The 15691-nt window shown below is 46.4% G+C and overlaps 1 protein-coding gene across 4 annotated transcripts in view; it reads left to right on the top strand.

Moving 5' to 3' along the window:
• The window catches only part of WDR31 (WD repeat domain 31), a 61132-nt gene extending 49410 nt beyond the window's left edge, over positions 1–11722 (top strand). For all 4 annotated transcript variants that reach the window (XM_069747731.1, XM_069747729.1, XM_069747730.1 and 1 more), the window contains exon 10: positions 7509–11722. In XM_069747731.1, the coding sequence (XP_069603832.1) occupies positions 7509–7669 (161 nt within the window). In that variant the 3' untranslated portion in view covers positions 7670–11722. The remainder of the gene's footprint in view (positions 1–7508) is intronic.
• The last annotated feature ends 3969 nt before the right edge of the window (positions 11723–15691 follow it).

Below are 15691 nucleotides of genomic sequence, written 5' to 3'. Positions count from 1 at the left end.
GGTCTTCACCATAGTGGAGTTTGGAGTCAGACTGTTTGAGGGTGTGCACAGGTGTCTTTTTATACTGATAACAAGTTTAAACAGGTGCCATTACTACAGGTAATGAGTGGAGGAAAGAGGAGACTCTTAAAGAAGAAGTTACAGGTCTGTGAGAGCCAGAAATCTTGATTGTTTGTTTCTGACCAAATACTTATTTTCCACCATAATATGCAAATAAAATGTTAAAAAAACAGACAATGTGATTTTCTGGATTTTTTTTTCTCAGTTTGTCTCCCATAGTTGAGGTCTACCTATGATGTAAATTACAGACGCCTCTCATCTTTTTAAGTGGTGGAACTTGCACTATTGCTGACTGACTAAATACTTTTTTGCCCCACTGTATATATATACACTCACACACACTCACACTTCTACTTTGCCAGCCAGTATTGTGGGGAATGTATTCCAAACTTATGTAAAGAATTAATTTCACAAAGCGTTGATCAAATGGATAGTTTGGCACAAGGCTATTTCTAACAATCCCCCCTCTATACAAGTATGTGTCCCAAATACGCAGTGGGGAGTAGGTCCCTTTGAACACTGCTGTTTTAAACAGCTGACTTGTGCCCGTAACAGCCGCAAGTGGAATCGCAATCCACCTGCGGCTATTAACCCGTTAATTGCCACTGTCAAACTCTTGACAGCGGCATTTAACATGCGCTTCCGACAAGCGCGCCAGAAATCCACCCATCGGTGACCCCCTTCCCGTGATCCCCGGTCACTGATGGGTTGGCATGACAACCAGAGGTTGTCCGGTGGTCGGCGCTCATAGCAAGTCAGCAATTCTGCTACATGCAGGCAATCTACTCCTCACCTGTATGTAGCAAAGCCGATCGATCTGTGGCAGTTTCTAGCCTCCCATGGAGACTATTGAAGTATGCCAAAAGTGGGAAAGAAAATTTTTTAAAAATATGAAAAAAATAAAAAAATTTAACCGTTCAAATCATCCCCCTTTCGCCCCATTCAAAATAAAACCATTAAAATTAAAATCAAACCTACACATATTTGCTATCACCGTGTTTAGTAACACCCGATCTATTAATTAAATAAAAAGGACTAACCTGATCGCAAGACCTCGTAGCAAGAAAAAGTCAAAACGGCAGAATTACGTTTTTTTGGTCGCCACGACATTGTATTAAAATGCAATAACAGGCGATCAATAGATTATATCTGCACAAAAATGGTATCATTAAAAACGTCAGCTTGGCACGCAAGAAATAAACCTTCACCCGACTCCAGATCACGAAAAATGGAGACGCTACGGATATCGGAAAATGGCACAAATTTTTATTTTTTTTAACAAACATTGCATTTCTCTTTTTACCACCTAAATAAAAAAAAATCTGGACATGTTTGGTGTCTATGAACTCGTAATGACCTAGAGAATCATAATGACCGGTCACTTTAGCATTTGGTGAACATAATAAAAAAAAATCCCCAAACTCGTTGTGGAATTGCACTTTTCTCTTTCCCCCATGATGGCACCACGGAGAGAGGGGTCTGCCCCCAGGGACAGGAAACCTACTGGTGAAAAAGGGCGTACCTCTCTCCCACATCAGTTGGTTTCCTGTCCCTGACGGGGAACCTACAGCACGTACCTGAAGATCCTTCGTGGGATACCAGGGGCTGATCCAGTTCGATTCCTGGCAGGGGGCGCCCTGTCACGGCTGGGTCGAGCGGTTTTTCTCCCCTTGTTTCCTTCCCTGAAGCACCACCGCGGAGGTCGGCGGACCTGAGGGTGAGTGGGGAGGGGGAGTCAGTGAAAAGGATCAAGTCTGCCTTCCCCAAGAAAAAAAAAAGGAGGAAAGAGGCAGGTGGCGGCGGTCACCAGGATAACCTCTGTACCGCTGCACAGCGTTGCATGGGGGTAGCGGCAGCTACCGTCCCAGGCGCAGGCAGAACGCTGAAGCGCCGAACACGTGGGACCGATGAAACGCCGGCGCCTTTGCTGCCTGGGCCGGAGACTCCGGGCGTGTGTGCGAGCGGGCGCCGGCAGAGAGAACGGAGGCGCGTGCGCGAGCGTGTCCCCGCTTATACCTTCCCCTAAGTGAACGAGCAGTGCACATGCGCAAATCACCACTTCCGCCGGCGGCGCAAGGCATAAAGGTAGCACCTCCAGGCAGGAAAATGGGGATTATTCAATCTCCTTTGCACTAATCACAGTGCGGAGGTCACTATGAGCGACCAGGAGCAGCAAGATGCACAGGAGACTATACAACTATCTCCTGAGCGAGCGCAGGTACAGCGGCACCAGCATACACATCAGCGCAAGGGAAACACTTCCTCTCAGCAGTGCAGCAGCAGTGGACGCTCGGGGTCGCAACGCAGCCGAACCTCTGCAAAAACAACGCAACCTGTGACGAATCCAGCGGTGGATATAGTCCCCAGGCCCGAGATGGTATCTCTTGTCCACAGGGGGTGAGTGACCTACGTGAAAGTCATGAGTTTAATACGGAGTTACTCTTCTAGGGAAAGAAATGTGTAGACAAATCAAAGCACAGAGTATGTGCTATATGCCCGGAAGAGCTACCTTCGTCATGGGAGAAAAAGCTATGCAACACTTGCATAGAGAAAACAATTCAGGAAGAATCCCCGGTGTTTGCCTCAAACCTAAAGTCACTAATAAAGAGCCAGGTTGAGAGTGCCCTGAAAGGCATTAAGACCTCAAAGAAAAAAAGCAAATCAAGCCATAGGTCCCCTGAATCCAGTATGGACGAGTCAGAGAGCGAAATATCTGATTCTAGTGATTCATCAGCCTCCGAGACCTCTTCGCTATCTTTAGAAGGGGGACGCAGTTGCTTCCCTATCGAAGAGACAGACGCTCTCGTAAAAGCCGTCAGGACAACAATGGGTCTGGTAGATGAACGCCCTAAAAAAACGGCGCAGGATATAATGTTCAGTAGTCTGGAACAAAAGAAAAGAAGAGCGTTCCCAGTAAATGAAAAAATTCACTCTCTAATAAAAAGAGAATGGAAGAAACCGGACAAAAAAGTTCTCTTAACTCCCAAGAGAAAATACCCTTTCGATGACCCAGCCTGCTCATCTTGGAGTAAGGCGCCAAAATTGGATGTGGCCATAGCAAAGACCTCTAAAAAATTTGCCCTGCCTTTCGAAGACATGGGTACCCTAAAAGACCAAATGGACAAAAAAGCTGAGACTTTCTTGAAAAGCTCCTGGGAAGCGGCAGGGGGTGGATTAAAACCGGCCATTGCGGCCACTTGTATGGCCCACGCCTTAACGGTATGGCTCGAGCACTTAGATTCCCAATTAAAAGAAAAAGTCTCGAGAGACAATTCAAAAGTCAGTGTCTGTGATGAAAGGTGCGGCAGCCTTTTTGGCTGACGCATCGGTAGATTCAGCTAGATTGGCGGCTAGGTCAGTCTCTTTCTCAAACGCCGCAAGACGTGCCCTGTGGCTAAAATGCTGGCCAGGGGATTTGCAAACCAAAACCAAACTATGCTCAATACCATGTGAAGGCGAATTCTTATTTGGGTCAACATTAGACGATATCCTAGACAAAGCCGGAGATAAGAAAAAATCTTTTCCCGGGTTCCCCAATCAGTCTTACAGGCATCCCTTTCGGAACAGAAAGTTCATGTGGAGGAGACCCCCAAAAGGGAACAAAGATGGATGGGAGGACAAAAGGAATAAGAACAGAGGCTTTATGTTCAACAACCCCCCCCCGACAATAAGAAATCACAATGAAGGTATTCCCCGGGTCAGAGGGAGATTAACCTGTTTTCTTCCAGCCTGGGAAAAAATTTCAAACAGTCCCTGGATATTAAGCATAATACGAGAAGGTCTCAAACTGAAATTCCGCACCCCTCCCGGCGATTCCTTCATGGTAACACCTCAGAGACAATCACACGAACAGTCAGCTCTTCAGGAAGAAATTTTGAACTTAATTCAGAAGGGAGTGCTACAAGAAGTCCCCTACCAGGAAAAAGGCATGGGCTTCTACTCTCCCCTCTTCCTTCACAGGAAACCGGACGGATCGCACAGGGCGATCATAAATCTCAAAAGACTAAACAGTTTCCTCGAGATTCAACATTTCAAAATGGAGACAATAAAATCTTGCGTAAAAATGCTCTTTCCCTTCTGTTTCATGACTGTTCTAGACTTACGAGACGCATATTACCATGTGCCTATCCACATGGACCATCAAAAATATCTCAGACTGGCAGTGACTATCCAGGGGGAAGTAAAACACTACCAATTCAGGGCTCTCCCCTTCGGGTTAGCCATCGCACCACGGGTGTTCACAAAAATAATGTCATAAGTAATGGCCCACATACGGGAACAGAATGTCCTAATAGTTCCCTATCTGGACGATATCCTGGTGGTAGGGACCTCATCCCAACATTGCAAACAACAGTTGGAGTTGGTCATGGCTTGACTGACGAGTCTAGGTTGGCTACTAAACATACCCAAATCCAGAATAGTGCCAACCCAGGTACAGGAGTACTTAGGGATAGTCCTAGACTCGATCACGCAGAAATGCTATCTTCCTCAGGGGAAGATGCAAAAAATGACACAGATAGCGCTACAGATGACAATGTTTCCGGTCACTACTCTGAGAAAAGCGATGTCCCTGCTGGGATCCATGACAGCCTGTATCCCAGCCGTGCAGTGGGCACAATGTCATATCCGGGACCTGCAATGGGAAACTTTAGATTCAAGCATATCTCTGCGCAGAAATTTTAGACAGGCAATTAACTATCTCGTCAAGCACGATACACTCTCTAGTATGGTGGGCAGACCCAGTGAATTTAACCAAGGGGGTTCCTTGGGCACTACCGACGGAAAAAATCCTAATGACGGATGCAAGCCCCTGGGGGTGGGGAGCACACATAGACAATCAAGTGGCACAGGGGAATTGAAGCCAAAATCAAGAGCTAGCCTTCAAACGTGAAAGAACTGTTAGTTAAATTGGCCCTAACGCACTTTCTAAAACTCATTTACTCCCATCATGTAAAAATCTTTTCGGACAACCAGGTAGTGGTAGCATACCTAAACCACCAAGGGGGCACCAGGTCTCGAGCATTAATGGAGGTAACCCAATCCATCTTCCACATAGCAGACCACAATCTAAAGTCCTTGACAGCTCTCCACATAAAAGGCTCAGAAAACCGAACTGCAGATTTCTTGAGCAGGACATGCTTAAAACAAGGGGAGTGGGAGCTAAAACAAACAGTATTCAACCAGATCGTAAAACTTTGGGGGCATCCAGAAATAGACCTGTTTGCGAATAGTCAAAACCAGAAAGTAAAAACATTCTGCTCAATCGATCTACGGGGGGGCCCAGTAGCTCTAGACGCCTTCACAATTCCCTGGAACTATCGTCTCACTTACGCGTTCCCTCCGATATCCCTCATTCCCTTAGTGCTGAGGAAGATTCGGGAGGACGGAGCAACAGTGATAGTAATAGCTCCATTCTGGCCCCGCAGAATATGGTTTTCTTGGCTAAGAAAAATGTCCATATCAAACCCTTGGGTTCTATCAGACACTCCGAAGCTTTTATCCCAGGGTCCGGTGTTTCACCCCAATGTAAAGAATCTACACATGACAGCTTGGCTTTTGAAAGGAAGCTACTAAGAGATAAAGGCTTCTCCCCCAATCTAGAATCCACTCTATTACAGAGCAGGAAACTTGTAACCACCAAAATATATGGGAAAGTGTGGAAAAAGTTTGTGTCAGTATCCGGCGCAGACCCAACTGGGGAAACCCCAATAGGGAAAATCCTTGAGTTCCTGCAGAAGGGACTGGAAAAAGGTCTAGCTACAAGCACTCTAAAGGTTCAAGTAGCAGCCTTGGGAGCTTTGTACAATCATGATCTAGCCAGAAATCGTTGGATCATGAGATTCATTAGAGCCTCAAGTAGGTCCAGGCCTATTCCTCTCCATACTACTCCTCCCTGGGATCTAAACCTTGTTCTAAATGCTCTAACCAAACCTCCCTTTGAGCCCCTGGCAGACGCTCCTTTAAAAATTTTATCTCTAAAAACCACGCTCCTGGTGGCCCTAACCTCGGCCCGCCGCGTTAGCGATATACAAGCGCTGTCTGCATGCCCACCCTTTACTCAGATACTCGAAGACAGAGTCATTCTTAAGACTGACCCGGCATACCTCCCTAAAATCGCGTCACAATTTCATAGCTCCCAAGAGATCTCTTTGCCCTCCTTTTGTCCGAGCCCCAAAAATGAAGGGGAAAAACATTGCATACCCTAGACGTAAAAAGGTGTCTGGTTCAATATCTATCAGCCACTAGGGAGTGCAGGAAGGATAGGGCTCTGTTTGTCTGCTTCCAGGGTCCACGGAAGGGACAGAAAGCATCGAAAGCCACGTTAGCGAGATGGATAAGAGACGCCATCACCCTATCCTACTCATCCTGTGGGACAACCGTCCCGGAGAATATAAAAGCCCATTCAACCAGAGCAGTGGCATCATCCTGGGCGGAGAGAGCTGGCACTTCAATACAACAGATATGTAGAGCTAACACTTGGTCTTCTCAGTCTACATTTTTCAAACATCACCGTTTAGACTTGACCTCCTCTGATCTCACCTTTGGGCGAAGGGAGGGACTACTGCCTCTAGAACCCTAAGAGTTACAATCTATGCAAATCTCTCCGTGATGCCATCATGGGGGAAAGAAAAAATCGTAGTTACTTACCGATAACGGTATTTCTCTGATCCCATGATGGCACCCGTATATTCCCTCCCTTTTCACACACAGGTGTGCACATTATAATGTATTAGCGTTAGCTTTAGTCACGGTGCCTCTGTTAAGTTAAATTGGTTAAGTTTAATTTGTGCAAATGTTGAGTTGCAGCTGAAGTTCTGTATAAGGCTCTGTAAACCAACTGATGTGGGGGAGAGGTACGCCCTTTTTCACCTGTAGGTTTCCTGTCCCTGGGGGCGGACCCCTCTCTCCGTGGTGCCATTATGGGATCAGAGAAATACCGTTATCGATAAGTAACTACGATTTTTTTGCAATTTCATCGCTCTTGGAATTTCTTTTCTTGTTTTTGAGTACACAATATGGTTCAACCAGTGGTGTTGTTCAAAAGTACAACTTGTCCCACAAAACAAGCCCTCACATGGCCATATTGACGGAAAAATAAAAAAGTTATGGCTCTGGGCAGAAGGGGAGCGAAAAACGGAAGCGCAAAAACGAAAATGGGCTGCGGCGTAAAGGGGTTAATATGCCCCATCTGTTTCTCACCAATGCAGGTGCAGAGTCATGCACATCAGGCAATTGGCCAGCCTACTTTGACCAAACTAGGTCTAATATACGTGGTCTTGTAATCTGAGAGCTAACGGGACAGCAATAACATCTGAACACAGCTTTGACTGTGACTGGAGCATAATTGTAGCTCCAGACCAGAATGTGATCAGTATTAATCTTACAGATGTATTTTTCCCTTTTTTTTGCTGGCTCATCATGGTTTGCTTCTTTCCCTCTCTCCCCAGTATGTGTGAGCAGCCTGTTCCTGGACGGCTCGGGGCCCCTTTCGTCTTTGGCGGTCTGTGATAATTCATCCATTCTGTGTGGCAGCTTCAACTCCGGGATCCAGTCCCTGCACATAGACTGCAGCAGAGGAGCTGCACTGCAACGGGTGGCAAACTTCTAACTGGGGGTGCCGCAGAACGTCCCCCTCCCCACCAAGGGTCCGATCAGTGCAGCAAGGATCTCCACATTGTGTATGGAATAAAGGGGCGGCTATTGGCTCTAAGCACTTGTACAGACTCTAATCACACCACACGATGGCGCTCCTGTCCGGTCCTGCTGCTTGGCGTGACCTCAGTGGAGTCAGTGAAAGATTAGAAGTAAAGCATGGCAGCTCAGTGGTTGGTAATATTGCATCACATGGCGGTGGTCCTGGGACATCATTTGAGAGATGTAGCACTGCCTATCCGTGCCCTGTCCTCCTGATGAACACTCACACTTGAAGCTGTTTCCATTAGTGGCCGAGCACTTAGATCTGTAACAGCCAATATTTATTTTTGTAGATTTTTTTTTTTTAATGTTTGTGAATCTGGATTATTACTGTATATTCGGTGTATTGACAGAAGCGGTTATCGCACCACTGGACCTGGGGAGATCGGCGGCCGCCGGCATTTGTGGAGTTGCTGATTTCCTTGATGAATCTGGTAGGAAGAATCCTTTAGTTGCGGGAGGATCTGCTATTAAGCCATAGACTCTCCTCATAGATGAGCGGTTTTCTCTTATTTTATTGTTCACCCAGATGATAAGCAGGTCGAAGGCAGCCACTGATCTCCCAGAATCCAATGGACAAGTGTTTTTTTTTATTAGAATATTTGTTACTGCAAAAGCATCTATGTTTTTTTTCCCTGCAGATTGGTGCAAAGAAGTGGGTGAGATTCTTGTCAAATAAATCCCTTAGGCTACTTTCACACTAGTTTCGGGCTCTGCCCGTCGCAGTGCGTCGGGCCGAGATTCCGACGCTAGCGTTGTTTGCGCCGCACAACGGGTGCAGCGGATGCAGATTTTCATCGCATCCGCTGCCCCATTGTGAGGTGGGGGAGGAGTTCCGGCTGCGCATGCACGGTCGGAAAAAGCAGTCCGTCGGCAGCAAAAAACGTTACATGTAGTGTTTTTTGCTCCCGGCGGTCCGCCACAACACGGTGCAACCGTCGCACGACGGTTGCGACGTGTGGCAATGCGTCGCAATGCGTCGCTAATGTTAATCTGTGGGGCAAAAACGCATCCTGCAAACAACTTTGCAGGATGCGTTTTTTCCCATAAACGACGCATTGCGTTGTATTGCAAAAAACGCTAGTGTGAAAGTAGCCTTACAAGGCACCAGGGGCAAATCTGCAGCAAGATCTGCTTTTTTCACATGTGGATTTTGCAGCAGATTTGAAGCAAACTTTAGATGGGTACTATGGATGATGGGATTGGTCTAGAGTTGAGCAAAAAGATTCACGGGACCCTGGCACAGGGGCCATCTTGTAAGTCCGTGCCCACCGGAGCAGAGCCCTGCAAACCTCCTCCTACCTGCCGACACCTCCGGCTCCTCACTAGTAGTCCCAGTATGACACGCTCACCAGGCCTACTGATCAGAAGAGGCGCCAGGATACTGGTAAGAAGGAGGTTCACCAGGCTCTGGTCTGGGCTACAGACTACCAACGTGGCTTCTCGGCAAGAGTCCTGCAAATATTTTCACTTAACTCTTGATTGGATTAAGGTTATTTTTATTTTTTTTTACACTTTCTCATTTAGATGGGGACTTTTAAAATCTTTATAATATTTTATACCTATTCATTTACCACCTTTTTTTAGGATCTCTTCTTACTATCAGGGAATGGGAACACTTCTTGGGCTCACATGGCTGCAGAGCTCACTAGCGGGAGGTCTGATGCATTGTAACCAGCCATCACTTTTGGTGAGCAGCACGTTATCAAGCTTAACAGCGGGAATGATTGCTTTCACTTTCAGCAAGCAGAGATTTGTAAAATCAGGAGACATCAATACACGAAGTACACTGCTCAAAAAAATAAAGGGAACACTAAAATCCCACATCCTAGATGTCACTGAATTAAATATTCCAGTTGTAAATCTTTATTCATTACATAGTGGAATGTGTTGAGAACAATAAAACCTAAAAATAATCAACGTAAATCACAACTAATATCCCACGGATGTCTGGAGTTGGAATAATGCTCAAAATCAAAGTTGAAAATGAAATTACAGGCTGATCCAACTTCAGTGGAAATGCCTCAAGACAAGGAAATGATGCTCAGTAGTGTGGGTGGCCTCCACGTGCCTGTATGACCTCCCTACAATGCCTGGGCATGCTCCTGATGAGGCGGCGGATGGTCTCCTGAGGGATCTCCTCCCAGACCTGGACTAAAGCATCCGCCAACTCCTGGACAGTCTGTGGTGCAACGTGACATTGGTGGATGGTGCGAGACATGATGTCCCAGATGTGTTCAATCGGATTCAGGTCTGGGGAACGAGCGGGCCAGTCCACAGCTTCAATGCCTTCATCTTGCAGGAACTGCTGACACACTCCAACCACATGAGGTCTGGCATTGTCCTGCATTAGGAGGAACCCAAGGCCAACCGCACCAGCATATGGTCTCACAAGGGGTCTGAGGATCTCATCTCGGTACCTAATGGCAGTCAGGCTACCTCTGGCGAGCACATGGAGGGCTGTCGGCCCTCCAAAGAAATGCCACCTCACACAATTACTGACCCACTGCCAAACCGGTCATGCTGAAGGACGTTGCAGGCAGCAGATCGCTCTCCACGGGGTCTCCAGACTCTGTCACATGTGCTCAGTGTGAACCTGCTTTCATCTGTGAAGAACACAGGGTGCCAGTGACGAATTTGCACCACTGGAATCTTTGTGTTCTGTGGCAAATGCGAAGCATCCTGCACGGTGTTGGGCTGTGAGCACAACCCCCATCTGTGGACGTCGGGCACTCAGTCCATCCTCATGGAGCCCATTTCTAACCGTTTGTGCAGACAAACGCACATTTGTGGCCTGCTGGAAGTAATTTTGCAGGGCTCTGGCAGTGCTCCACCTATTCCTCCTTGCACAAAGGCTGAGGTAGCGGTTCTGCTGCTGGGTTGTTGCCCTCCTGCAGCCCCCTCCATGTCTCCTGGTGTACTGCCTGTCTCCTGGTAGCGCCTCCAGCCTCTGGACACTAAGCTGACACAGCAAACCTTGCCACAGCTCGCATTGATGTGCCATCCTGGATGAGCTGCACTACCTGAGCCACTTGTGTGGGTTGTAGAGTCCGTCTCATGCTACCACGAGTGTGAAAGCACAACCAACATTCAAAAGTGACCAAATCATCAGCCAGAAAGCATTGGTACTGAGATGTGGTCTGTGGTCCCCACCTGCAGAACCACTCCTTTATTAAGAGTCTTGATAATTGCCAATAATTTCCATCTGTTATCTATTCCATTTTCACAACAGCATGTGAAATTGATTGTCAGTCATTGTTGCTTCCTAAGTGGACAGTTTGATTTCACAGAAGATTGATTTACTTGGAGTTATATTCTGTTGTTTAAGTGTTCCCTTTATTTTTCTGAGCAGTGTATTACTAGTTTATATAACTTTGAATTGCATGAAAAAAATGGAATATTGTGGCATATTGTGTATCTTCCCTGCATTGGACGCAGTGTGGTAATGTCAGGAACCCCTTCAAGCTGTTCAGGAGCCTGTAGCCGGTAATTGGAGGGAGCTTACAGACACGATAAAGACCCCTAAGTAGTTTATTGGGCTAAGAAGAGCACTTATTTTTCCAATCTGTTTTTGCATATATTTTAACGTGTATAGTAACATTCCTTTTAATCCAGTGCCTGAAATTCCAGCAGTCCAGCATAAAACTGTACGATCAGAAACAGAGAGTACCCACTAAGTGACAAAGGCAGATCCTGTGATAATGCGGTGAGGTTTGGAGGTTCTCTTCCCTAGCAGGTTAGTGGTGAATTGTCCACTGATCCAGAATTTCTGATAATCCAGCAGCGGTGATGGTCCTGTAGTTCTGATTAGACCGTATAATGTTTACATTTTGTATTTAGGTCTGTGAGATAGATGCGTACTCCATGTACTGTGTGTAGAGATGACCATACTGTAAGGCTTTATTACATTGTGGATCCATGTTGTTCATATGGAAATTCTGAATAAAGCAGATACTTCTGGTCTCTACTTTGCCTATTGTGATTTTATTTTAGAAGTTTAAAAAAAAGAACTCCTATGATCAAAGGCTTTCCTTTGATGCTTCAAGTCTGGACCCCAGAGAAAGTAATGGCAAAGCTAGACAAGGGTCAATGGAGCCTAATGAAGGGGTATGATGAAAGGGGCGCTGTACAATCACATGATGCCCTCAGAACATTGCCCCCTTATGCTACAAAACATTACCTGGTTGCACTGCCTCTGTTGGCTTATCTTCATTCCATGGTGCCACCACCTTCCTGATTCCTAATGTAAGGGACGCCTCCTGCCGACCATATGTTTTCAGTACTGTTTGAACAAACCAGGTCTCATTTAATTGCTCCGTGGCCCCGTACCCCCTTTCTATCATAGCTATGATGCACTGTATGTCCTGACACCTTTCTAGACTAGCTGCAATGCTCTGCGGGTCCTGACCCCTCTCTATCATAACTGCGATGCTGTGTCCCGACACCTTTCTGTCATAGCTGCGATGCTCTGCATGTCCTGACCCCTTTCTATCATAGCTGTGATGCTCTGTGTCCTGACCCCTTTCTATCATAGCTGCGATGCTCTGCATGTCCTGACCCCTTTCTATCATAGCTGCGATGCTCTGTGTCCTGACCCCTTTCTATCATAGCTGCGATGCTCTGTGTCCTGACCCCTTTCTATCATAGCTGCGATGCTCTGTGTCCTGACCCCTTTCTATCATGGCTGCGATGCTCCGTGTCCCGACCCCTTTCTATCATGGCTGCGATGCTCCGTGTCCCGACCCCTTTCTATCATCCCTGAGATTCTGCATGTCCTGACCCCTTTCTATCATAGCTGTGATGCTCTGTGTCCTGACCCCTTTCTATCATGGCTGCGATGCTCCGTGTCCCGACCCCTTTCTATCATGGCTGCGATGCTCTGTGTCCTGACCCCTTTCTATCATGGCTGCGATGCTCCGTGTCCCGACCCCTTTCTATCATGGCTGCGATGCTCTGTGTCCCGACCCCTTTCTATCATCCCTGAGATTCTGTATGTCCCGACCCCTTTCTATCATCCCTGAGATTCTGTATGTCCCGACCCCTTTCTATCATCCCTGAGATTCTGTATGTCCCGACCCCTTTCTATCATCCCTGAGATTCTGTATGTCCCGACCCCTTTCTATCATCCCTGAGATTCTGTATGTCCCGACCCCTTTCTATCATACCTGTTATGCTCTGTGTCCCGACCTTTTCTATTATAGCTACGAAGCTCTGTGTGTCTTGACTCCTATCATAGTTAGCAGTACATTTACCAGTAATTTGGGGTTGTGTTGCTCTTCTGTAGGATCGGACCAGGAGGCCTCCTTCCCTTTCGACACCTTGATCAGCCTCGGATGCCCATGACTTTTGCTGGTGCGTAATGTATCCTTCCTCCAGCAGAGGGCAGAACAGATTTTCACCTTGCGGTATTATAGGTGTGTTTGCCCATGTTTCTGCATTTTATCGCTTTATCTACCAATTTATTGAGTAACCCTTTTTATGCCATATTTTATAACTAGTAGGAATCCAAGTAATTTTTCTGAATCTAATATGTCTACTGTTATGTTTAACTATAGTTTAGAGATTTGAGACGGAGCCTGAAGCGAGGAGGGAGGATGCGGTAAGTGAGATTGATGGTGCTGCATGGACACTTGTGGGAATTGCTCCACTAAGATGTGGGTAAGGGTGATTATATCGTGAGAGTAGTGGTCAATTCACAATATGAAAAGTCTAGTGTATATTATGAGGTTCTGCAGCAGATGAGGCGTAAACTGTGATATTCTGCAACCTCAGATCCTCATAATATACCTCAGCTGCTGCAGAACCCCTATAGTACGCACCTCAGCTGCTGCAGAACCTTTATAGTATGCACCTCAGCTGCTGCAGAACCTCTATAGTGCGCACCTCAGCTGCTGCAGAACCTCTATAGTGCGCACCTCAGCTGCTGCAGTACCTCATAGTACACACCTCAGCTGCCAAAACAAAGCTCCATGTGACTTGGTGATGACTGTGGGACCTGACATAGTTGCCGCTCCTGTGACGGGGCTAGTGCTTATAATTGTATTGGGGTCCTTTATGATAAATTTCTATAGTTCGGCACCTTTGTGTCCTGTGATCTGCACCCTTTGCCCTTTACATTGCTGTAGGGGAGCACTCCATCATTCACTGGAGGAGCAGGTCCTGCTTTGCATGTGCTTTGAATGCAGCTGGGTCCGTGTTTGGTGTCGTACTCCTCCATTGTGTTTGTGAATGTCCTGCTCCGGCTGCTACAAGCCTCGTCTTGCCCTAATTACGCCCTATTCAGCGGCTGCTATTCATTCTATGGGTGCACACTTAGTAACAACCCGCACCCACTGTTCCTGAGCTACACAGAGTGATGACCGGTGTCTTCACCTCTGAATTTGTCATCGGAGATTATGTTGTATTGGATCATATGCAAACAAACTGCAAAGTCAGGAGGGCACAGGGCACGAGGTACATTCAGAAAGGCAGAAGGTACAGTCAGGAAGGCACAGGGTACGTTCAGGAGTGCATACAGTTAGGTCCATATATATTTGGACAGACAACATTTTTCTAATTTTGGTTATAGACATTACCACAATGAATTTTAAGCAAAACAATTCAGATGCAGTTGAAGTTCAGACTTTCAGCTTTCATTTGAGGGTATCCACATTAAAATTGGATGAAGGGTTTAGGAGTTTCAGCTCCTTAACATGTGCCAACCTGTTTTTAAAGGGACCAAAAGTAATTGGACAGATTCAATAATTTTAAATAAAATGTTCATTTTTAGTACTTGGTTGAAAACCCTTTGTTAGCAATGACTGCCTGAAGTCTTGAACTCATGGACATCACCAGACGCTGTGTTTCCTCCTTTTTGATGCTCTGCCAGGCCTTCACTGCGGTGGTTTTCAGTTGCTGTTTGTTTGTGGGCCTTTCTGTCTGACGTTTAGTCTTTAACAAGTGAAATGCATGCTCAATTGGGTTGAGATCAGGTGACTGACTTGGCCATTCAAGAATATTCCACTTCTTTGCTTTAATAAACTCCTGGGTTGCTTTGTCTTTATGTTTTGGGTCATTGTCCATCTGTAGTATGAAACGACGACCAATCAGTTTGGCTGCATTTGGCTGGATCTGAGCACACAGTATGGCTCTGAATACATCAGAATTCATTTGGCTGCTTCTGTCCTGTGTCACATTATCAATAAACACTAGTGACCCAGTGCCACTGGCAGCCATGCATGCCCAAGCCATCACACTGCCTCCGCTGTGTTTTACAGATGATGTGGTATGCTTTGGATCATGAGGTGTACCACGCCTTCGCCATACTTTTCTCTTTCCATCATTCTGGTATAGGTTGATCTTGGTTTCATCTGTCCAAAGAATGTTCTTCCAGAACTGTGCGGCTTTTTTAGATGTTTTTTAGCAAAGTCCAGTCTAGCCTTTTTATTCTTGATGCTTATGAGTGGCTTGCACCGTGCAGTGAACCCTCTGTATTTACTTTCATGCAGTCTTCTCTTTATGGTAGATTTGGATATTGATACGCCGACCTCCTGGAGAGTGTTGTTCACTTGGTTGGCTGTTGTGAAGGGGTTTCTCTTCACCATGGAGATTATTCTGCGATCATCCTCCACTGTTGTCTTCTGTGGGCGCCCAGGTCTTTTTGCATTGATGAGTTCACCAGTGCTTTCTTTCTTTCTCAGGATGAACCAAACTGTAGATTTTGCCACTCCTAATATTGTAGCAATTTCTCGGATGGTTTTTTTCTGTTTTCGCAGCTTTAAGATGGCTTGTTTCACCTGCATGGAGAGCTCCTTTGACCGCATGTTTACTTCACAGCAAAACCTTCCAAATGCAAGCACCACACCTCAAATCAACTCCAGGCCTTTTATCTGCTTAATTGAGAATGACATAATGAAGGGATTGCCCACACCTGTCCATGAAATAGCCTTGGAGTCAA

The sequence above is a fragment of the Ranitomeya imitator genome, chromosome 2 (genome assembly GCF_032444005.1).
Source record: "Ranitomeya imitator isolate aRanImi1 chromosome 2, aRanImi1.pri, whole genome shotgun sequence".
NCBI classification, from domain to species: Eukaryota; Metazoa; Chordata; class Amphibia; order Anura; family Dendrobatidae; genus Ranitomeya; species Ranitomeya imitator.
Note: the sequence above shows the minus strand (reverse complement) of the source record. Positions and strands in the feature narration are given on the sequence as shown.